At 53.3% G+C, this 22,564-nt stretch overlaps 1 protein-coding gene across 1 annotated transcript in view; it reads left to right on the top strand.

Annotated features, from left to right (window-relative positions):
- The window catches only part of HERC2 (HECT and RLD domain containing E3 ubiquitin protein ligase 2), a 110,604-nt gene that overhangs the window by 34,220 nt on the left and 53,820 nt on the right, over nt 1–22,564 (top strand). Inside the window, 29 exon segments of the mRNA XM_049782721.1 lie at nt 75–275; nt 1,900–2,082; nt 2,084–2,129; nt 2,228–2,358; nt 3,258–3,335; nt 3,337–3,440; nt 3,832–3,865; nt 3,867–3,950; nt 3,952–4,018; nt 5,020–5,105; nt 5,108–5,155; nt 5,157–5,178; nt 6,245–6,430; nt 8,981–9,151; nt 9,553–9,656; nt 10,831–10,981; nt 11,202–11,416; nt 11,540–11,672; nt 11,769–11,896; nt 12,048–12,243; nt 13,915–14,048; nt 15,583–15,756; nt 15,851–15,987; nt 16,302–16,453; nt 17,794–17,985; nt 18,815–19,002; nt 19,397–19,589; nt 20,165–20,347; nt 22,043–22,224. Of these exon segments, the coding sequence (XP_049638678.1) occupies nt 75–275; nt 1,900–2,082; nt 2,084–2,129; nt 2,228–2,358; nt 3,258–3,335; nt 3,337–3,440; nt 3,832–3,865; nt 3,867–3,950; nt 3,952–4,018; nt 5,020–5,105; nt 5,108–5,155; nt 5,157–5,178; nt 6,245–6,430; nt 8,981–9,151; nt 9,553–9,656; nt 10,831–10,981; nt 11,202–11,416; nt 11,540–11,672; nt 11,769–11,896; nt 12,048–12,243; nt 13,915–14,048; nt 15,583–15,756; nt 15,851–15,987; nt 16,302–16,453; nt 17,794–17,985; nt 18,815–19,002; nt 19,397–19,589; nt 20,165–20,347; nt 22,043–22,224 (3,903 nt within the window).

Below are 22,564 nucleotides of genomic sequence, written 5' to 3'. Positions count from 1 at the left end.
TTTCCACAAGAACTGACAGACCATATGTGGGTCATTTGCTCTGTCCACCCCAGCACTGTCTTCTCCCTCTTCAGAGCTTTGCGTGGTCTTCCTGCTCCGAGTGGTCCATTGGCCTCCGGGTCCCATTCGTGGTGGACATCTGCTCGCTGACCTTCGAGCAGCTGGACCTTCTGCTCCGGCAGGTGAGCGAGGGGATGGATGGCACCGCCGACTGGCCGCCGCCGCAGGAGAAGGAGTGTATGGCCGTGGCCACGCTGAATCTGCTTCGGCTTCAGGTACCACTGCTCCTCCCGCCCTCACCTTCACTCACCTCTTCCTCCTCCTCTTCTCTTTCTCTTCCTTTTCTCCTCCTTCTCCTTCTCACCTCCTCCTCTCCTCTTCACACCCCTCCTCTCCTCAATGACTGCTGCTCACAGATGGAAAGATCGCCTGTGGCCACTGCTGAAGAGACTCTGGTCTGGGCCCTGCGGGCCATGCTGGAAGGCAGCATCTTGGTTTTTAGACACTGCTAGTCAGTCTGGCACTCTGGCCCTGAGGAAATGGCACTGTGGGAGTCCCATGCTCTATTCGGTGTCCAGCACCCACGTCTGCCCATCACAGTCCAAATGCTGACTGGCAAGACAAGGGTCTATGGGTCAGGTGGAGTCCACTAGGGCTGCTCTGTCTCTGCGGCTCCAGAGTCTGCCAAGTCTGCTGTAAGCAGAGGATAGTACCCGAGGCCTGGCCTGTGCTCAGTGATGTCACCCATCTCCTGAGGGGATACCTCACATCAGCACCATTGTGTCATGAGCGCATTTGCTTCTCTCTGGTTCTGTAGTTTTAAATATAAAATATAAAGTTCTAGAGTTGGGTGGGTTAGGCCTTTTTCGGCTTGGCCCGGTGTCGGCAGCCCCTACGGCCTGCAGGTCTGAAGTTTGTAGGGTAATGGTGGAGAAATGATCCACAGGCGGTCAGTTGAAGTTTCAGGAGACATCCAGCTTTATTTCAAGGCCCTAACCGCCATGTGTGTTTCTCCACATGACTTCTAAGCTAAGCTTTATTAAGCAGCCTTCCTCAGCTGCCCTCCGATCCATCCTGGCTGCGTCTGCTTTATCTCTCCCCTGCCCCAGGCCATCCCCTATATTCTTCTGTCCCAAGGCCTCAGCCCCTCCTAGGTATGGGTGGAGTCTGACCACGTGGTGAGATTAGCATATGGCATTGTGGGAGGGGATAATATGGTTCCCTTTCGGGTTTTTCTCTGTAACCCTCATAGTTATGCTTTCATTTTTGTTTAGTTATTGGGGCCATGGCCTGGCAGTGACCAGGAGTCACGCAGGTACGCACTTGTTCTTGGGAATCACGCCTGGTGGTCTCCTCCGCTTATACTGTGGCGCTAGGCCAGGGACTTGCTGTTGACTAAGAGTGAGGAGATAGTGGACAGCAGCAAACCTCATGGCCTGTGGAAGGCCTCGGTTTCTTTCGGGGACCCATGAGTCAGCTCTAGGCACTTGAGTCTGCTCTTGGCTGATATTTCCGGCCCCTCTCTGTCCGTAATACATTGATGCCTGCACCATTAGAGTTAAATTAAAAATCTCCCAGGGGCCGAAAAAATAGCATGTAGGTAGGGCATTTGCCTTGCATGCAGAAGGACGGTGGTTCGAATCCTGGCATCCCATATGGTCCCCGAGCCTGCCAGGAGCGATTTCTGAGTGTAGAGCCAGGAGGAACCCCTGAGTGCTGCCCGGTGTGACACCCCCCCCCCCCCAAAATAATCTCCCATTAAACGTCCTTGCTGTGACTTCCCAGCCACCATGAGCAGCCACTGTGTTTCCAGAATTGCACGTCATCGGTCTTTTCCCTGCTTGTAATAGCGTTGAAGGTCGATCCCTTTAAACTGACCAGAATTGTCTCCCGTTCTAGCTGCATGCTGCCATCAGCCACCAGGTGGACCCTGAAGCCCTCGGGCTGGGGCTAGGCAGTGTCTTGCTCAGCAGTCTGAAGCAGACGGTGGTGGCCCTGGCCAGCAGTGCGGGCGTGTTGGGCACCGTGCAGGGTGCTGCCCAGGCTGTCCTGCAGAGCGGCGTGGTCGTGCTGCTGCCCACAGGCCGAGGAGCGGGCCCGGGCACTCTCGGCACTCCTGCCGTGTGCAGGTAGGCAGGCGGGGGCCAGCTAGACGGGCCGGGCTGGGTGGTGTGTGGCGGGTGGGTCTGGCACTTGGCCCGGCAAAGACGGTTTGCCCCCTGTCCAGTTTCAGGCAACGAAGTCAATGTGAGTCCAGGCCGTCGCTTCATGATCGACCTGCTGGTGGGCAGCCTGATGGCGGACCGGGCGGGGCTGGGAGTCCAGCCTTGAGTGGCTGCCATCACTGCCGAGATCAAGGTGCGGCTGACACCTGGGCTGAGTGTGATCCCCACGCTCCGCCTCTTCTCTATGCATTCTGAGGGCAGCATTCAGGATCTACCAGAAGGTTCACTTCATCAGTTCAGAGACACCTCATTTCTTTTCTTTCTTTTTTTTTTTTTTGATTTTGGTTTTTCCGGGCACACCGGTTTGATGCTCGGGGTTACTCCTGGCTAAGTGCTCAGAAATTGCCTCCTGGCTTGGGGGGACCATATGGGACGCCAGGGGGATCGAACCGTGGTCCTTCCTTGGCTAGACGCTTGCAAGGCATGACACCTGGCCAGCCCCAACACCCTCATTTCTTTTTTTTTTTAATTTGGTTTTGGGGCCACACCCGGCGGTGCTCAGGGGTTACTCCTGGCTATCTGCTCAGAAATAGCTCCTGGCAGGCACCGGGGGCCATATGGGACGCCAGGATTCGAACTACCATCCTTCTGCGTTTCTCTCGAAGCTCCATTTTCCTCACCCTGATGGGGCTCTCTCAGTTTTTGACTGCAGCCCAGTGGTGCTCAGAGGTCATTCCTGGCAGGCAGCTGTGAACTTATAGGTTCTTTGTTTGCGGCCCTTTGCCTCATGATCAGTGGTGGGATCTGGGACCTAGACTCTACTCTGGGGGTTCATGCCACATGCACGTGTTGAGGGCAGGTCACGTGGCCATAGGTGCTAGCCAGAAGCTAAGTGAAGGGGTGAGGGAACATGAGAAGTAGTTGGACACTCGTCACCTGGTCCCGTGGAAATGGTGGGCGGGGTTTGCCACTAGGGATCAGTGTGTGCTTGTGGTTAGGCAGGGAGCTGGGTCAGGGCCTCAGCCCTTGGACCCTGCCGCATCCACTGCCAAGATACCCACATGGTGCCCACCTCTCGCCGTTGGAGTGCAGGACATCGAAGCCAAAAAGGAAGCGCAGAAGGAGAAGGAAATTGACGAGCAAGAGAGAGCGAATGCATCCACGTTTCACCCGAAGTCGGACCCCGCTGGACAAAGACCTCATTAACACGGGCATCTACGAATCTTCCGGAAAGCAGTGCCTGCCTCTGGTGCAGCTTATCCAGCAGTTGCTCAGGTGAGTGGGGGTGATGGTGACCGGAGGAGGGCCAGGGAGTGGCATCATGCGTGAGGGGCTTCATTGTGTGTTCTGGCTATTGAGGTTATGTTCTGAAAATGCATGGGGTATAAGAGGTCAGGAATAGACTGTTTTTGGGCCGTGAGAGGGAGGAATCACACCTTATTTCAGTCTGCTGTGCACAAGGGGGAATTCCTCTGGCTCTGCCACTCAAGGAAATCACTGCTGGCAGGCTAGGTGGATCATATGGGATGTCGGGATCAAACCCGGCTCTGTCCTGGAGTCGACCAGCTGCGAAGCAAAACGACCTACAGCCGTGCTGTAGCTCTGGCTCCCTGCTTGAGCTTTTTCCACCGCGTCACTCTGCCTTCGCACCTCTTCGCCCGGAGAGGAACATCGCCTCACAGACAGTGGCCAGGCTGAAGTGGACTGGCGCGCCGCATCTCCATCACGCTGGATTTCGAGCAGCAACGCGTGAGTGGTCCCGCGTTCCTGCATCTGCTGCTGCGCCTTCCAGCGATTGCTTGTCAGCAAACTCTACCCCGGCGAGAGCTTTGGGCAGACGGCAGACACGCCCAGTGAGTGCGCCTCGCCTCGGGTTGAGGTTTCTCAGCGTATCATGCATGCCCAGATATGCGGAGCCTGGGACAGGACTTAATGTGTGCAGATTCGACAGTGGGGAGTCTGGCTGGTGACCTTTATTTTGCAGTCTGGAAGATAGTCCAAAGTGTAAGGGTTAGGGTGGTGGCCTGGTGCCCCTATCTGGTCTCTTGAGCACCACTGGGAAGGCCCCTGCGTGCAGAGCTAGGAGTAAACTCTCAAACACCAGCCGAGTATAAACCCCCAACCAAAAGCAAAAATCAAAGAAAGAAAAAAGAAAATGGACCTCAAAGGTCTTGGTTCTTTTCCTGAGCTGGGGACTGCAAGCATTTTCTGTAGTGGGGATAGAAAGTATTCAGGCCTGGCGCTGGAGAGATTATGCAGTGGTAGGGTATTTGTATTGCATTCAGTAGCCCCGGAACAGACCTGAGTTTGAATTCCTGGCATCTCCATAGGGTCTCCTGAGCCTGCCAGGAGCAATTTATGAACACAGAGCCAGGAATAACTCCTGAGCGCAGGTGGATGTGGCCCCCCTTCAACAAAATAAAAATCAAAAAGAAAAGAAAAAGAAAGTATTCAGGGCAATGGGGTGCATCTCTCACGTTTAGATGCCAACAACTCCTGCCTTACTGTGTGGTCCAATGGCCTGGGACCTCAATCTCAGTTGATAGGAGAGAACAAGGACAAGGGACCCAGAGTTATTAGGTTCCTTGAAGAAACTTTGGTTCTCCTTTTTGTTTTTTGGACCACACCCAATTGTGCTCAGGGCTTTCTCCTCGCCCAGTGCTCAGGGATCACTCCTGGTAGACTTGGGGACTTGATAGGATGCTGGGGATCGAACCTGGGTCAGCTGTATGCAAGACCAAGGCCCTTCTCTCCTGTGCTGTCTCTGGCCCTGAAGAATTTTTTCCCCAAAGATTCAGTGTTGCCCTTGGTCTCTCGTCCCAGACCGAAGACACTCATGTCCCCTTTCTTGCAGGCCCCGAGCTGATGGGCGTCGGCTCCTTGCTCAAGAAGTACACTGCGCTACTGTGCACGCACATCGGGGACATCTTGCCTGTGGCCGACCAGGCATCGCCTCCGCCAGCTGGCGCCACTTCGCAGAGGTGGCCTGGGGTCGTTGAAGGGGACTTCACTGGTACTTGCTCCTCTCCTACCTGCCACTGTGCTCGCCTGTGGGTCACCCCCCCGCCTTGACCCTTGATGTTTTCTAAGCCCTGGGTTTTTCTCCTTCAAAGTTTTCTGTTACTGCCAGTTCTGCTGAGCTCTGATGGGGCGAAGGTGGACAACAGCTCTGCATAATTAGGGATTGATTTCTGATGATGGAAGAGTCAGTATTGAGGTCATAATTATCTCTGTTTAACTCCCGTAGTGTCTCTGACTCCCACAAGAGAAACTTTATTGGCCCTCATTACCCCTTTTTAGGCTTTGATTAAGTTCTAACTTAGTGGAGTGTTGTTTTAATATAAAATAAAAAGTATAAAGTCCATGTGTTGGGTGAGGCCTTCCTTGCAGGGCACAGCGCCTCTAGGCCCTTCGACTGGCGGGTCTGACAAATGCAGGGTAATGGTGGAGAAATTAATTCACAAGTTTCATTGGAGTCAACTTGCTTTATTCAAGGTTTTGTCCGCCATATGCTATTCCTCACACAGCTTCTATGCTAAGCCTTTTTCCAAGCAGCTTCCTCTCTGTTGCTTCTCCTCTGACCCTCTGCCTCTTTCCTCTCTCCCTTCCCCCCAGCCAAACTATTATTTTTTATTCACGATCCCTCCCTCCCCATCTCAGGTGAGGGTGGGTCTGACCATCAACAGACCTTGGGGTCATTGGGGGAAGGGATATCTTACAGTGGAGTATTTTGTTTTTGACACAGTCGACTATTTGAAAATTTCTGTGTTTTTTTTTCGAGCTCCATTTGCTGAATAGTAAACTTGGTGGTAAACTCTAGGGTTGAGCGTCAGGGAAAGTGACTAGTTTCAGGGTCCAAACAATGCTTTTTGGGAGCACCCTTGGGATTTCAAGGATCCCGCTGAAAATGGCAGCTGTGACTTTTAAGAACGCACCCTAAATCCGTCCCTATAGAATGGGCCAGTGAGGAATAGTGCACCTGCCTTGGGGTGCTCAGAAGCTGAGCATGTCCGGAAAGCAGGTCTGGGGGCGTTATGCTTCTGTTTCCGCCCTGACGCTTCTCCCTTTTTTGCGTGCAGGCGTCCTCCTTCCTGAGCTGGTGGTCTCCATCGTGCTCCTGCTGAGCAAGAACTCAGGCCTCATGCAGGAGGCTGGCGCTGTCCCCCTGCTGGGCAGCCTGCTCGAACACCTAGATCGCTTCAACCAGCTGGCGCCCGGGAAGGACAGAGACGACCACGAGGAGCTGGCCTGGCCTGGCATCATGGGTACGTCCATTGGCCAGCGTTGTTTTCGTCTAACCCATCTTTGCTGGGGAGCAGCCATTCACATTATCTCAGTGAGGAGCATCAAGCACCAGGGGTGGGAGACTTGACTCTGAGAAGGTTTTCCTAGGCCGCAGCGATAGCACAGCAGGGAGAGCATTTGCCTTGTACACGGCCAACCTGGTTTTTTTTTTTTTTGGTTTTTGGGTCACACCCAGCTGTGCTCAGGGGTTACCAACCTGGCTGTCTGCTCAGAAATAGCTCCTGGCAGGCACGGGGGACCATATGGGACACCGGGATTCGAACCAACCACCTTTGGTCCTGGATCGGCTGCTTGCAAGGCAAACGCCGCTGTGCTATCTCTCCGGGCCCCAACCTGGTTTTTTATCCTCAGCATCCATCCCATAGGATCCTGCCGGGAGTAACCTCCAAGTGCCATCGGTTGTGCCCCCCCATAAGGTTTTCTTGCTGGCATGGGCTAACTTGGACCAGAAAACTCTGTCCTGGGCCGTCATGATAATGCAGCAGTAGAGCATTTGCCTTGCATGTGACAGACTCAGGACAGACCTTGGCGTCCTATATGGTCTACCAAGCCAGGATTGATTGCTGAGCACATAGCCAGGAATAACCCCTGAGCTTCACTGGGGTTCCTGTCCTGGAAGTGGTCTCGGCAGGAGGCTAAGGTCCCGTCCTTAGCGTGGCTTGGGCTCCATTGGGCATCCAGGCTCCTTCCCACTAGCCTCAGCCCCCACCCGGGGCGAAGCTTGTCTTCTCTCAGTGCCTACCTTCAGTGTTTCTTATGTGAGGCTGCAGATTGAGGGCCCGGTCAACATCAGAGAAGTTCAATTCTGTTTTTATTCTTTCGGAACACTCAGGCCACTGTGGTGGAAGCCTTAAACCCCAATCCTCCCAGGTCTGGAAACAGCGCTGACACAGGAAATAATCCACACAGTTTACGGAGATAATACAGGCTCAGGAACTTCCACCACATGCTGTTTGCCGCAGGCTAAAGGGCGCCCATTGGCAGGCAGACAGGCAAGCTGTGGGACCAAACCTGGAAGAAACCTCTCTGACCCAAGGTCTTTATTGGGAAGAGTAGAACCACTCCCTGGGTGGAGAACAAGTAGGGATAAGGGGCCAAACCAGAGATTCTCCCAGCCCAGGTGGGACAAGCACATGCAAAGAAGAAATCATCCTGATTAGGGTGAGAACCGGTTACTCCAACAAGCGGCCTTTTTATGTTCACTGAGGTTCAGCCCAGTCTTTGGCTTTATGTTTCGAGCTTCAGTGCATTTAAGTGTTTTTTTTTTTTTTTTTTTTTTTGGGGGGGGGGGCCACACCCGGCGGTGTTCAGGGGTTACTCCTGGCTATCAGCTCAGAAATAGCTCCTGGCAGGCACGGGGGACCATATGGGACCATCTGGGACCAAACACCTTAGGTCCTGGATCGGCCCCTTGCAAGGCAAACGTCACTGTGCCGTCTCTCCGGCCCCTAAGTGCTTTTTTTATTTTTGAAACACCGTGTGCAAAGCCAGGTATAATCCCCGAATAGTGCCGGCTGGCTGTGACCCTCAAACAAAACCAAACCAAAAGCAAATCCTGTTTCAGCTTTATCTCAGTGGTTGACTTTGCTTTGCAGGAGGAACAGTTAGTTGATCCAGAGGGATGCGATTCTAGCTGGATTCCGGGCCCTAGCCCTGGCCTGTTTGCTGTAGTCCTGACTTTGCCCTTCTTGTGTAATTTCTGGAACTCAGAGATAAATAAATTTTAGCTATTTAATGTTGATTAACTGACTTTCTAATTTTTTATACTTTTTTGGGTTTTCTTTTTTTTTGGGGTGGGGGCACATCTGAGAGTACTCATGTTACTTATGGCTCTGCACTCAGGAATCATTCCTGGCAGGCTTGAGGGATGCTGGTGATCGAACCCAGACTGGCCTTGTGCAAGGCAAACAACCCCCACCCCCACTGCTGTGCTATTGCTCTAGCCCCTCCCCCCTTTTTAACGTGCATTAAAAATGCCATATGCATACATATTCTATACCTGGGTCATAAGTCTTAGGCAGTGCTAGTCTCATTCCTCATTTTCACTTGTGACTGTTAGAATCATTTCAGGGTTTGGTTTATTTTGATTCATGGCCTTCATTCGTCACGTGTGTACCATTCATATCAGTTTTCTAATCTGCCTGGACCATGAGCAGTCCTAGTGTGTGGGTGCCTTGACTTCCTGCACTGCTCAGTGGGACTCTCTGGTTTTATATTTCGAAGCATTTTTTGTATCATGTGTGTGTGTGTGTGTGTGTGTGTGTGTGTGTGTGTGTGTGTGTGTGATTGATTCTGGCTGTGGCTGGCATCTGCACACACAGAGATTGATTGATTGATTGATAGATTGATTGAGTCTAGCTGTGGCTGGTATCTGCACAGAGGGGGAGAGAGCTCCGTTCCATATTCTGGTTGTCACCGCCATCTGCACGTCCATGTCTTTTCACCGTCTGTTCGTTGTGTGTCCCCGGTTGGTTCTATCTATTGATTGATTCTGGTTTCTGTATATACAGAGTCATTTTTTACAGGGCAGAACTGTAGGAACAATGAGGAGGTGACACTGATCCGCAAAGCCGATTTGGAGAACCACAACAAAGACGGTGGCTTCTGGACCGTGATCGACGGCAAAGTTTATGACATCAAAGACTTTCAGACGCAGTCGCTCACTGGGAACAGCATTCTCGGTATGGCTGGCCCTTACCCAGCATGGGGCGCCTTGTGTGGGCCCCTCTGGCTTTTAGTGGTGGATTTCCAGCTGCGCAAGACTGACCTCACCTGGCCTGTCTCTCAGACCCAGTCTTTCAAGGATCTGGGTCTTTGTCAGTGGATTCAGTACCCTGGACAGATTTCTTGGTGCTTAGACATTTATTGGCGGTTATTCCAGGTTCTCTGTTTTGTTTTGGCACCACACCCAGTTATGCCCAGGTTGAGCGCCTTACCCACTAGACTGTCTCTTTGGCCCCCAATTCTGTGCTACAAGCAGGCAAGGCTAGTTCTTGGTGCTCACAGTGGAGTGAACCCAGTTGCCACGTTGACTTGTCTAGGTAGATTATGCTGACATGACAGTAGTTGATGTCTCTTCTAGCTCAGTTTGCCGGGGAAGATCCAGTGGTCGCTCTAGAAGCGGCTCTGCAGTTTGAAGACACACGGGACTCCATGCACGCCTTCTGTGTCGGCCAGTACCTGGAGGTGAGGCTGGGTGCCTGGTGGTGGGAGTGACTGGTTAAGTAGCTCAATCTTCTGAGAGACTGTTCCGTATTTTTCACTGTATAAGACATACCTGACCCTAAGACACAGATAGTTTTTAGACAAGGAAAACAAGAAAAAAAATATTCTAAAGCAAATGCTGTACTAAAACCTTTCATAAGCTATAAAAGCATAATATTTCAACCATGTTAAGGGAACTGCAGTCAATGTAACATTAAGAATCATTATGACTGTCATTAACAAATGGAGAGAGTTATAACATTTTAAGAACTCTTCTAGTTTTCTGGGAACCCCAAGAACTTCTCATCGCAGCATTTGCTCCATAAGATGCACAGACAATTCCCCCCATCTTTTGGTGGGAGGAAGTGTGTCTCTTTTTTTTTGGGGGGGGGGGCCACACCCGGCAGTGCTCAGGGGTTGCTCCTAGCTGTCTGCTCAGAAATAGCTCCTGGCAGGCATGGGGGACCATATGGGACACCGGGATTCGAACTAACCACCTTAGGTCCTGGATCGGCTGCTTGCAAGGCAAACGCCGCTGTGCTATCTCTCTGGGCCCAGAAGTGTGTCTTATGGTACAAAAAATACAGTATGTCTGGGGCTGGAGCAGAAGTGCTACCCGTAAAGCATCTGCCTTGTGCGCGCTAGCCTAGGATGGACCGCTGTGTTTGATTCCCTGGCATTCCATATGCTCCCCCAAACCAGGAGCGATTTCTGAGTGTATAGTCAGGAGTAACCCCTGAGGATCACCGGGTGTGGAGAGACAGTATGTGGGAGACATTAGAGAGAAATTCCCTTTAGAAGTATTTTTTAAAAATAAATGAATTTCTGCTTATATGATACATTGGGTGTGTGTGCTGGTATGTCCCGTCACCCTGGATATGTTTGTGTGTATGATGGTGTCTTTACATACATACCCTGGGTGTAAATGGTGTGGGCTTCTAGGTGTGTGTGAGTTGGTGTTTCCTATCACTCCGTGCGTGTATGTGATGGTGTGTGTGTGTGTGTGTGTGTCTGCGCGCACACGTGTGTGTCAGTGTGTACTGTCACTGTGGCTTCCCCCAGCACGTATCCTTTTTCTTCTTGCTCTTTCCATCCCCTGTCCTGTGGTTTCTGGCCCCTGCTCCTCACGCCGATGATGACCTTTGTTTTCCCCAAGCCCGACCAAGAGGTCGTCACCATCCCAGACCTGGGGAGCCTGTCCTCACCGCTGACTGACACCGAGCGGAACCTGGGCCTGCTGCTGGGGCTGCACGCGTCCTGCTTAGCCCTGAGCACTCCGCTGTCTCCCGTCGAGGTCGAGTGTGCCAGTAAGGATGCTTCCTTTGCTGCCACGGCTTGTGTCTGTGCACTGTCTCTCCCTGCGGGACCTTTTTCTCCCATGCTGTGTGTCACCTGCTTGCCCCCTCACCTCTGACCCAGCCCAGCGCTTCTGCCCCTGGTGGTTACCCTCTTGTGTCCACAAACTCGGGTCTCCACTCGCTGCACCAGTCAGCGTGCCGGTCCTCCCTGCTATCTCTCTGTTTCCAGAATGGCTCCAGTCGTCTGTGTTCTCGGGGGGCCTGCAGACCAGCCAGATCCACTATAGCTATAACGAAGAGAAGGATGAGGACCACTGCAGCTCCCCGGGTGGCACCCCTGCTCGCAAGTCCCTGCTCTGCCACCACGGCTGGGCATTGGGTGACCAGTCTCAGGCCTTCCTGCAGGCTGTCGCGGACAACAGCATCCAGGATCACAATGTGAAGGCAGGCAGGGGCCCTGCTACTCTGTGGGGTGGGGTGGGGTGGGGTGGGATGGGCAGGCCGGGTCCAAGCATCACACCTAGTCACCTGGGCTGTGTCATTTCGTGTCATTTCCTGTCATGGCAGGACTTCCTGTGTCAGATCGAGCGCTGCTGCCGCCAGTGCCACCTCACCACGCCTATCACCTTCCCACCTGAGCACCCTGTGGAGGAGGTTGGCCGCCTGCTGCTCTGCTGCCTCCTGAAGCACGAGGACTTGGGTAGGACCCTCAGGGCAACTGCACCTCCCCTCCCCTTACCCACCCCACCCCACCCAGAGGTGCCCCACGTCACCCACTCTTTTCGCATCTCCTCAGGCCACGTGGCGCTCTCCTTAGTACACACGGGGAGCCTGGGCATCGAGCAGACGAAGCACCGAGCGCTCCCCAAGTCTGTGGTGGACGTTTGTAGGGTGGTTTACCAAGCCAAGTGCTCGCTCATCAAGGTAATGAGGCTTTGCGCGTCTCTCGATCCCCAGCTGGTGTGGTGGGAGGCACGCCTGTGGGGCTGCTGTGTGGACTCCCTAGGTGGGGTTGCTACGCAGGTCGGAGTCTGGTTCCTGGCCCCTGGCTCCTCCACGGTCTCTCCCTGTGTAGACGCACCAGGAGCAAGGCCGCTCCTATAAGGAGGTGTGTGCCCCCGTCATCGAGCGCCTGCGGTTCCTCTTCAACGAGCTGAGGCCCGCGGTGTGCAATGACCTGTCCATCATGTCCAAGTTCAAACTGCTCAGCTCTTTGCCCCGGTGGCGAAGGATAGCGCAGAGGATCATCCGGGAGCGCAGGAAAAAGCGAGGTGAGCAGCCGGCCTATGTGTGTGTGCAGGGAGCCAGTGGTACCCTGCCTCTCAGGGAGTGTTGGTAGAGGCCTTTGGAATGGTCCTCATATTGCCTTCTAAAGAGATGTCTCTTGATTGGTTCCTTTGGTTCCTTTGGTTTTCCTGTTAAAAGATGTTTCCCGGAGCCGGAGAGATAGCACGGAGGTAAGGTGTTTGCCTTTCATGCAGAAGGTCATTGGTTCGAATCCCGGTGTCCCATATGGTCCCCTGAGCCTGCCAGGAGCGATTTCTGAGCATGGAGCCAGGAGTAACCCCTGAGCACTGCCGGATGTGATCCAAAAACCAAAAAAAAAACAAAAAAGATGTTTCCCCACTGCCTCCTCATCTGGCTTTTTCCCCTCCCCTTGGGGGTGGGCTTCATTTTTCCCAATAAAAGCTCCTCACGTGGCCTGGAGGAACAGCTGCCATCTTGGCTCGTAGTTCCACATGGTAGAGAGCAACTGGTTGTGGGTGAACAGCTTACGGTGTAAGTCTCTGGCCTGCTCTTCCTTCCCAACTGTGTGTGGATCATTTCCTGCGTCGGAATTGCTGCCAGGCCTGCGTCTCTTGTCCTCCCTGGACAGGGGTCATGGGAATCCCTCTCCCTCTCTGGGGATTGAGGAATGCACAACCCACTATTTCACAAGGGAGGCTTGGCTGGTTCGTTCTGGCCCAGAGGCTGCCTGCTGCTCCCCAGTTTATTTGGGGGTGGGTCATTTATTTCCACAGCAGCGGCACATTCGGGGGGTGGGGCAGGGGGCGTTCCATCCTGCTTTGTTTCCTCTACGTATCAAAAACAGAGCAGGTCTACAGTGACTCAGGAAATCTCGGTGATAATGCACAGGGAACATGTTTCATCTTTGAGCTCCTCTTGTCATTCATTTTTCTGTTTGGTTTGTTTGTTTTGGGGCTACACCCAGCGGAGCTCAGGAGTCACCCCTGGCTCTGTGCTCAGAAATTGCTCTAGGCATATGGGGGACCATAGAGGATGCTGGGGATCAAATCCGGGTCTGTCCTGGGTCGACTGCAAGCAAGGCAAATATCCTACCACTGTGCTATTGCTCCGGTCCAGATCTGGCCTTTCATAGCTCCCCAAAATGGTGTGCCCGGCAGCATTGCTGGGAGGTCCCCCAAATCTTGCCAGAAAGGCCCTGGTGTTTTCCACTCCCCTAGAGCCCAAGCAGCACCGTATTCTTGGACCTGGCCATTCTGCCAAGTAGCCTACATGGTGGAGAACTGCTAGGAGGCATGTAAACCCCCTTCACGCCGCTTAGAGGACTCAAAAGGGAAAGATAAAGGAAGAGTCCAGAATAACTGTCTGACATGAGCAGTGTTCAGAGGGCCCATTAGGCAGCACTGTGATGTGAGAATGGACTGATTCACCACCGGTCGGCCTCAAGGGACGTCTACAGGCCCATGGCTCACCCTCTCCAGACCTTTTCTTCACTGGCAGCTCCACCTTCCTGAGATTTTCAGGAATGGCTGATTGTCACTGCAGCTTCAGGGTCTGGGCCAGGCGTCATGCGGGCTTTGACAGGCGCAGCCAGATGTGTTTAACATATGCTTTCTTCAAGGCTTACGTGAATTTCTTCTCTGCAGAATCGCACTTAGGTCAGGGGTTTTCGTGACGGGGTCTGTTTCTATCTGCAGTTCCTAAGAAGCCAGACTCGATGGATGACGAAGAGAAAATCGGGAACGAGGAGAGCGATGTGGAAGAAGCGTGCCTTTTGCCTCACAGCCCCATTAACGTGGACAGGCGGCCCATGGGTATCAAATCGCCCAAGGTGCGCTGTTCCTCTCTGTGCGTGGGAGTCGGGTGTTCGCTGGCCATCTCCTTGTCTGCCGTGTTCACAACTTTCTGTGGTGCTGAGGAACCATCACTGGGTTCTGGTGGGCAGCGCTGTGCAGAGACAGATCTTTTGTTGGACCCATGATGCCCACTGTGCCTGGTGGGCGCGACCTTTCTCCTGGTGCCACCCCTAGCCCTTAGTTCCAGAACTTATCCTGCTCCTGATGCTGCTGATGTGAAGTGCGATTTGACCACATGCTTTTCTTTTAAATTGAAATTTAATTCCTTATGCCTCCCTTCCCAAATACGGGTGTTTTATTTTGTTCGAGATTTATTTCTTTGCGGCACTTGGAATTAGATCCAGGGTCTCTTGCATGCTGAGCCACAGCCAAGACCCCTGTTGTTTTTATTTATTTATTTTGGGTTTGGGACCACACCTGATGGTGGTCAGGACTTATACCTGATTCTGCACTCAGAAATCACTCCTGACAAACTCAGGGGACCATATGGGATGTCCGGGATCGAACCTGGATTGGCCATGTGCAAGTCAAATGCTCTCCCCACTGTGCTGTGACTACCTAATGTCCCTCTTCTGAAAGCCTCTCCCCTCCCATGGGTGGATGTCAGCCCTGTATCCTGTCCTCCCTGCGGGCTGTGCTGCTTTAGCTGTGGTGCTGGCAGTCATGCACACCCTGGCTACAGTGCTCACTGGTGGTCATGTTAACATTTTCTTTTTGGTTTTTCGGTCACACTCGGCAGCATTCGGGTTACTCCTGGCTCTATGCTCAAAAATTGCTCTTGGCAGGCTTGGAGTGCCGGAATTCGAACCACCGTCCTTCTGCATTCAAGGCAGATGCCCTACCTCCATGATATCTCTCCAGCCCCCTTATGTTAACATTTTTCACACTCGTTCCCCACACCTCTGTTATAGCTAATATTCTTTTTTGCTTGTTTCGGGGCCACATCTGATGGCACCAAGGGGTTCCTCTGGCTCTGCACTCAGAACTCACTCCTGGCTCAGGGGACCATATGGGATGCCGGGGATTGAAACCAGGTCCTTCCTGGGTCGCCCTACTGCTGTGCCCCATCAGCTGCCATTCTGTGTGTACGGGTGGTAATGGAGGGGAGTCCCAGAAACCCACAGAGTGATTGAGTGGCCAGAGTGGGTTCTCAGAACATCTGAGGGGCACCCAGGATGGAAGTTGGGAGCATTCATTGGCAGGGCAGACCTTCCAGGGTGCAGAACTCTCCCTCTGGGCTCTGGAAGTTCATTTTGTAATCCCGGTTTGCTCGGCACAGACATTGAAGCATACACATGGTGAACTTTATTTTTTTTATTATTTTTTATTTTGTTTACATGGTGAACTTTAAAATAATCTATGACATAGTTCTGTGTCTGCCAGTTACTGGAGCGAGGGTATCTCATCAATCCCAGCTTCCCAGTGTCCCTTCCTGTTTTCTCCTGAACGTTGTTCAGTAGTGAAAGCTCACTGTGAATGTGTTTTTTTTTTTTTTTCTCCCTCCATCAGGACAAGTGGCAGCCACTGCTGAACACGGTTACTGGGGTCCACAAGTACAGGTGGCTGAAGCAGAATGTTCAGGGCCTCCCCCCGCAGTCTGCCCTCCTCAGCACCATCGCCGAGTTTGCCTTGAAGGAGGAGCCGGTGGACGTGGAGAAGATGCGCAAGTGTCTGCTCAAGCAGGTACTGTCAGCTGGGAGCATTCCCGGGCGGGGGAACCAGGGGGACCCCACATACAGGTGTGCTTGACCGTGTAACCCGGTGTCTTGCCTTGCAGTTGGAACGAGCCGAGGTTCGCTTGGAAGGGATCGACACCATCTTGAAACTGGCCGCCAAGAGCTTCCTGCTCCCTTCGGTGCAGTACGCCATGTTCTGTGGCTGGCAACGGCTCATTCCCGAGGGCATTGATATTGGGTAAGGCCTGGAGCCTTGGGGGATCGGAACCGTAGCACAGTGGGGATGGTACTTGCCTTGCCCTTGGCCCACTCGGGTTCAACCCCTGGCCTTCCAGTTGGTTTTCTTAGCTCCTAAGCCAGGAATGATTCCCGAGTGCAGAGCCAAGAGTCACCCCCAAGAATGTTGGGTGTGACCCCAAAACAAACTGCCTTCCCCAAACCAACCAAGCAAACAAAAACAAAAGATTTTGGGAAGCTTGGAAAATGAAGCTTCATCCTGCTGTAGGCACAGGCTCAGCAATATTCTCAGTAACATTCCTCCTTGGCCGAAAGGGACCCTCTGACGGATTGCTTGAAGGATGTAGATCTGATCCCCCCTTTCAACCGGATGCTGCTGGAAGTAACTTTTGGCAAGCTGTATGCCTGGGCCGTGCAGAACATTCGTAACGTCTTGATGGACGCCAATGCTAAATTTAAAGAGCTTGGTGAGTTTCGCAAACCAGACCTGATGGTTAGAAGGCTGAGTTAACATTGCTTTCATAGTGATGTCGTTGACAGAACTGCCCTTTCCTAGTGGTTTTTTATGTATTTATTTTCAATTTGGGGGCCCCACCTGGCAGTGCTTAGGAGTTAACCCTGGCTTTGTGCTCAGAAATTGCTCCTGGCAGGCTCGGGGGACCATATGGGATGCCTGGGACAGAACCCAGACCTGTCCTGCCTGGGTCAGCCATGTGCTAGGCAAACACCTACCTCTGTGCAATCGCTCTGGCCCCCCTAGTGTGGTTCTTAATGATGTCTTGAGGAAATGAGTGAGTTCTGGTTTTTGCTTTTGAAGCTTTAAGACTTTGGCAGAATAAAAGGTGTTTTTAGCTTTCTCAGGTTCTGGACAAAAATGTTCAAATCAAAACTGTCAGAAGGGGCTAGAGCTATAAGACAGTAGGTAGAGTATTTACTTTGCACTTGGCCAACCTGGGTTTGGTCCCCAGTATCCCTTATGGTCCTCCAAGCCTGCCAGGAGCGATTCCTGAGCACAAAGGCAAAAGTAACCTCAGAGTGCTGTGGGGTGTGACCCCAAAAGAAAACAAAAGAAAAATAAACCAAAACCATGTCAGAATAATCAATGACGAAGTGTCCTTTGTTTTTGTGTCATTTTCCTTCTGTCATTATAACTCTTTTGATAAAGTGTCCGTTTTATATTAAAATATTATAGGCAGAGGAGAAAAATGCATCAAGGAGGGCACTTGCCTTACATGCAGCTAGCCCAGCTTCTGTCTTTGGTACCACATCTAATCCCCGCCCCCCCCAGACCCCACCAGCAGTGCCTTCTGAGTGCAGAGCCAGTAGGCCTTGAGCACTCCTACTGTGCAGTGCAAAAAAATACTTAGCTGGGGCAGGAGTGATGGTACAGCGGTAGGTCATTTGCCTTGCACGCAGCTGTCCCTGCATGGACCTGGGTTCCATCCCAGGCGTCCCATATGGTCCCCTAAGCAAGGAGCGATTTCTGAACGAATAACCAGGAGTAACCTCTGAGCGTCACCGGGTGGCCCAAAATTAAAAAAAAAAAAAGTCCTTAGCTAAGTCTGAGCACAGGCAGAGCAATTCTGAGATGGGCTTGTTTATAGAAGAAGCGAGAACTGGTGCCCTAAGGCTCAGCCTTCGTGAGCCGTGATGCGTCTCTGTTGTGGGGAGCAGAGGCCAGGGAGGGTCAGTTGTGGCAGTGCAAGTGGAAGAGACAGGATTGTCCCAGGAAGGCCAGTGCTTTCTGTGGCTCGCCCGTCCGGGCTGTGCCCTAGCAGCCGACTCACGGAGGGCCTGTGCTTCACAGGGATCCAGCCGGTCCCCTTGCAGACCATCACCAACGAGAACCCGTCGGGCCCGAGCCTGGGGACCACCCCGCAGGCTCGCTTCCTCCTGGTGATGCTGAGTCTCCTCACGCTGCAGCACGGCCCGCACAACCTCGACTTGCTGCTCAACTCGGGCACCCTCGCCCTCACGCAGACCGCGCTGCGGCTCATTGGTAGGTCGGTGGCCTCTGCCCCCCTTTGTCTGCTTGTCTCTCTGTCTCAGACACACACACATGTATACACACTTTTATTTATCAAAACATGCAAACAGCAGTTTTCTATTTTCGCCACGTTTATGCTTGGAGAATCGGTGACCTTGAGCAGGTGCCCCCAGTATGGCTCACACTTTACTCTCTTCTGCTTTGGTCACCCTAGGTTGGGAAACTGCACCCTTTTAGAGTGGCCCCCAATTTTCCATCTCCCCTGCCCTTCCCCTCTCCCCATACTCATTGGTCACAACAAGTCAGCTTTCTCTGGATTTTTCTCCTGCAGTAGCCAGGGTAACTGTCTTCAGACTGCCCTGAGGGACCCTGGACTTGATTGCGGGGCTCTCGGGAAGGGGGTCGGGGGCATGCTGCTGGGCCTCACACGGCCTGGCCTGAAACCTCCTGTGCCCAGCTGCAAAGTGCCATCAGCTCGCACACTTCCTTTTTCCGTTTTTGGTTTTGGACCATACCCTGATGGTGCTCGGGGCTCATTCCTGGCTCTATGTTCAGGAGTCATTCTTGCCAGGTGTGGGAGACTCACTGGATGCTGTGGACCAAACTCAGATTGGCCACATGTAAGGAGAACCCCTCCCCTGCTTTCTTTTTAATCCAAATAAGTGATGGGAACAGACACCTTCTGTACCCACTGACCGTCTCTGGGTTCTCTGCCCATTTGCTACCAGTGCATACTCGGGCATGTGAGCACTTCACACACCTGTTTGGGTCACGACCCTGGTCCCTGACCCCAGCGCCAGCTCATGGCACTGGCCGAGTCGGTGCTGCACTGATTCCCCAGGCCCCAGCTGTGACCATGTGGACGACGACTTGAATGCGGGCGCTCGTGGTGCTTCTGCCACGGTGCTGGAGGAGACGAGGAAGGAGAGCACCCCTGTTCAGCTCCCGGCCTCAGGGCCTGAGCTAGCTGCCTTGATGAAGATCGGAACCCGGGTCATGCGCGGTGTGGACTGGAAATGGGGTGACCAGGTACTCAACCCTCAGACCTCTGTCTCTTCTGGAGCAGGAATGAGAATCAGAACACAGGACAGTGGGTTCTGGGGGGCATCTTGGGCAGAGGCGGGTGCTAGAAGGAGCCAGCATGTGATAGGCACCCCGGGGAACAGTGGACAGGGGCCTTGGGCAGTAGCCCCCAGAGATGCAAGCTATGGTCTCCTCCCTGTGATGGGGGACACAATGCATGTTAACCCCCGCCTCCTTGGGGAGAGGGGTTGGCATCAGCTCCTTGATACTTGGAGACCGGGGGTTGCCCCACCTTGGGAATAGCTTGGAATTTGGGCGTCCTGAGTGGGCAGGCTCGTTGGGGGTGTCTGGGGTCGCGTCTGTGCAGGCCCCCTGCATGGTCTCTGTCTGGGCCCCCCAGGATGGCCCCCCTCCGGGCCTTGGCCGTGTGATCGGGGAGCTGGGCGAGGACGGCTGGACCCGGGTACAGTGGGACTCAGGCAGTACCAACTCCTACCGCATGGGGAAGGAGGGCAAGTATGACCTCAAGCTGGCAGAGCTGCCTGCCGCCACACAACCCACGGCTGACGACTCAGACACAGATGAGGACCCCGGTGAGTGCCACAGGGGGCTCCTTGTACAACCCAGGAAGAATTAGCCCCATGGATGTGGCCAGAAGGGCGTACACCTCACTATGCAGTTTCTCACCCTGGGGACCCGGGACAACATGGAAGCCATGTACTCCACTAGCCTGTGTACTGGCCCTGGCTCTGGCCTCAAGCCTTGGAGATGTCTTGTATTTTCAAGCTGTATGCTGAGGGGGTCAAACGAAATCTCTGTGATGTGTTTTCCCAGAAATGTGGGGGCAGAGATGGCAGCCATCTCTACATCTTGGGCTCCATCTTTTTTTGGTTGGCTTTGATTTTTTTTGGTCATATCTGGCAGTGCTCACGGCTTATTACTCTTGACTCTGCACCCAAGGGTCACTCCCGGCAGTGCTCTAGCTCAAGGGACCCTATGAGGTGCCGGGGATCAAACCTGGGTTGGCCGCATGTAAGACAAATACTGGGCTCTATCTCTTCCCCCGTGCAAGAAAGAGGGTGTTGCTGTTCAAACCCTGAAATGTCAGCATGGACCCCCTCACCCCGGTTCCCTTGGGGCACTTGCCTGCTGACTGCCTTCTTTCCAGAAGCTGAACGAACCGAGCGGCACATGCACCCGACCGCCATGGTGCTGAGCAGCGCCGTCACCCTGCTGCAGACGCTGTGCCTCTCGGCCGGCGTCCATGCTGAGACCATGCAGGGCGAAGCCACCAAGACGCTGTGTGGGCTGTTGAGGATGCTGGTGGAGAGCGGCACAGCCGACAAGACGTGTATGCGCCAGGGACTGGGCCGGGCCGGGCCTGTGGTGGGTTGGGGATGTCGTCCCTGCTGTCCTGGACACTCGAGTTTCCAGTGGAGATGCTCCCAGGGCTGAGGGAATCTTCGCTGGCCTCAGGGCTTGCAATCAAGATCTTTGACTTGGAGACTCTGCCTTGTCTTCACAGCATGCGTGCGTGCGTGTGTGTGTGTGTGTGTGTATGTATGTGTGTGCGCGTGTGTTTGTGTGTGTAAGTGATCCCATGTGAAGTGAGTATATGTGAGTGGCTGAATGATCCTGTGAGTCCAGGGTGTAGTGTTTATATGAGTATGGGTGAGTAATCCTGTGTGAGGTGAGAGTATGTGTGTCAGTCTGTAGTCATTGTGGGTGTGCGACCCCATGGGAGGTAAATGTATATCCATGTAGGCAATTGCTGCAGGAGATTGGGAGACCCACATAGAGCCCCCCTGGTCCCCTCAAGCTCCCCCTTGTCATGTGTTGCAATTGGGGTCCCACCAGGTGGTTTGAACCTGGGAAGAGGCTGTCTGCGATTCTTTCCCTAGTTGTTTTTTTAATTGTATTTTATTGAAATAATTGTGATCTACAGAGTCCTTCATAGTTAAATTGCACCTATACAATGAGTCAGGGCCCTTCCTACCAACCTCCCTCGACCAGTGGACGACCCATCTTTTTTGTTTCTCTTGTGGCCACCCTCAACTCAAGCTCACTCCAGACAGTGCTTGAGGGGCCCTCTAGGATGCTGGGGCTTGAGCCCAGATCTGCCAGTACAGGCAAACGCCCTCCCCACTCTTCCATAGCTCCGGCCCCATCCTGGCCAAACTTTTATTTTCCTAAACAATTAAATTTATTCGGCTTATCTCAAGACTTGAGTAGACAGAAATTTAACAGTTTTATCATAGGTTTCAAGGGGATTTATTTCAGATAAACAAAAAAGAAGTTGATACATGAGTAGGTTAGTTTTAAATAGTTAGTTTTAAATAGTAAGGCGCTACCTTTTTTTTTAAATTTTTGGGCCACACCTGGCAGCGCTCAGGGTTTACTCCTGGCTCTGCACTTAGAAATTACTCTTGGCAGGCTCAGGGAAACCCTTACAGGATGTCAGGAGTTGAACCTGGTTGGCTGCGTGAAATGCAAATACCCTACCCACTGTGCTATTTATTGGTCTAGCTCCCCTGGCCAAACTTATTTGTTTGTTTGTTTAATGATTTTGGGGCCATACCCAGCGGCATTCAGGGATTATTCTTGGCTCAGAAATCACCCCTGGCAGGCTGGGGACTATGTGGGATGGCTGGAATGAAACCAGGTCCTTCCTAGGTCGGCCGCATGCAAGGCAAATGCCCCATCACTGTGCTCTCCAGCCCCCCGGCCAAACTCTTTTGTTTGTTTGTTTGTTTGATTTTTGGGTTTTTGGGCCACACCCAGCGGTGCTCAGGGGTTCCTCCTGGCTGTCTGCTCAGAAATAGCTCCTGGCAGGCCCGGGGGACCATATGGGACACTGGGATTCGAACCAACCACCTTAGGTCCTGGTGATAGCCGCTGAGCTATCTCTCCGAGCCTCCGGCCAAACTCTTAACACCAAACTCTTCCTGCTCTCACTCCTACCATGAGGAGTAGGCTCTGGCTTCTGTGGTGGGATGCATGTCTGTGCCATCTGGCTCTGGTGCCAGCGTGCCTTGTTTGCCCGCAGCCTCCCCCAGCCGGCTGGTGTGCCGGGAACAGCACCGGAACTGGTGCACGCTGGGCTTCGTTCGCAGCATCGCGCTCACACCGCACATGTGCGCCGCCCTCAGCTCCCCGCAGTGGATCGCCCTGCTCATGAGGGTCGTGGAGGGCCACGCGCCCTTCACAGCCGCGTCGTTGCAGCGCCAGGTGAGAGCACGCCGGCCACCTGCCCGTCTCCTCGCCCACTGCCCACCCGTCCCTTTGTCCGCCGCCCATACCCGGCTGGTTGGCACAGGATTTCAGGTGGGGAAGTCGCTAGCCCGAAGGCACCTGCTGCTCTTAAAACAGGGGTCTCAAACTCAATTTACCTGGGGGCCGCAGGAGGCAAAGTTGGGGTGATCCTCGAGTGCAAAGTCAGTAGTAAGCCTTGAAAACATTGGGGGGTGTGACTCAAACAACTAAAACAAAACAAAACAAAACAAAAAAAAGATTCCTCTAGGGCAGGGCCACAAAATGTTGCACGGAGGGCCACAAACAGCCCGCAGGC

Source organism: Suncus etruscus, chromosome 11 (genome assembly GCF_024139225.1).
Source record: "Suncus etruscus isolate mSunEtr1 chromosome 11, mSunEtr1.pri.cur, whole genome shotgun sequence".
Lineage (NCBI taxonomy): Eukaryota > Metazoa > Chordata > Mammalia > Eulipotyphla > Soricidae > Suncus > Suncus etruscus.
Note: the sequence above shows the minus strand (reverse complement) of the source record. Positions and strands in the feature narration are given on the sequence as shown.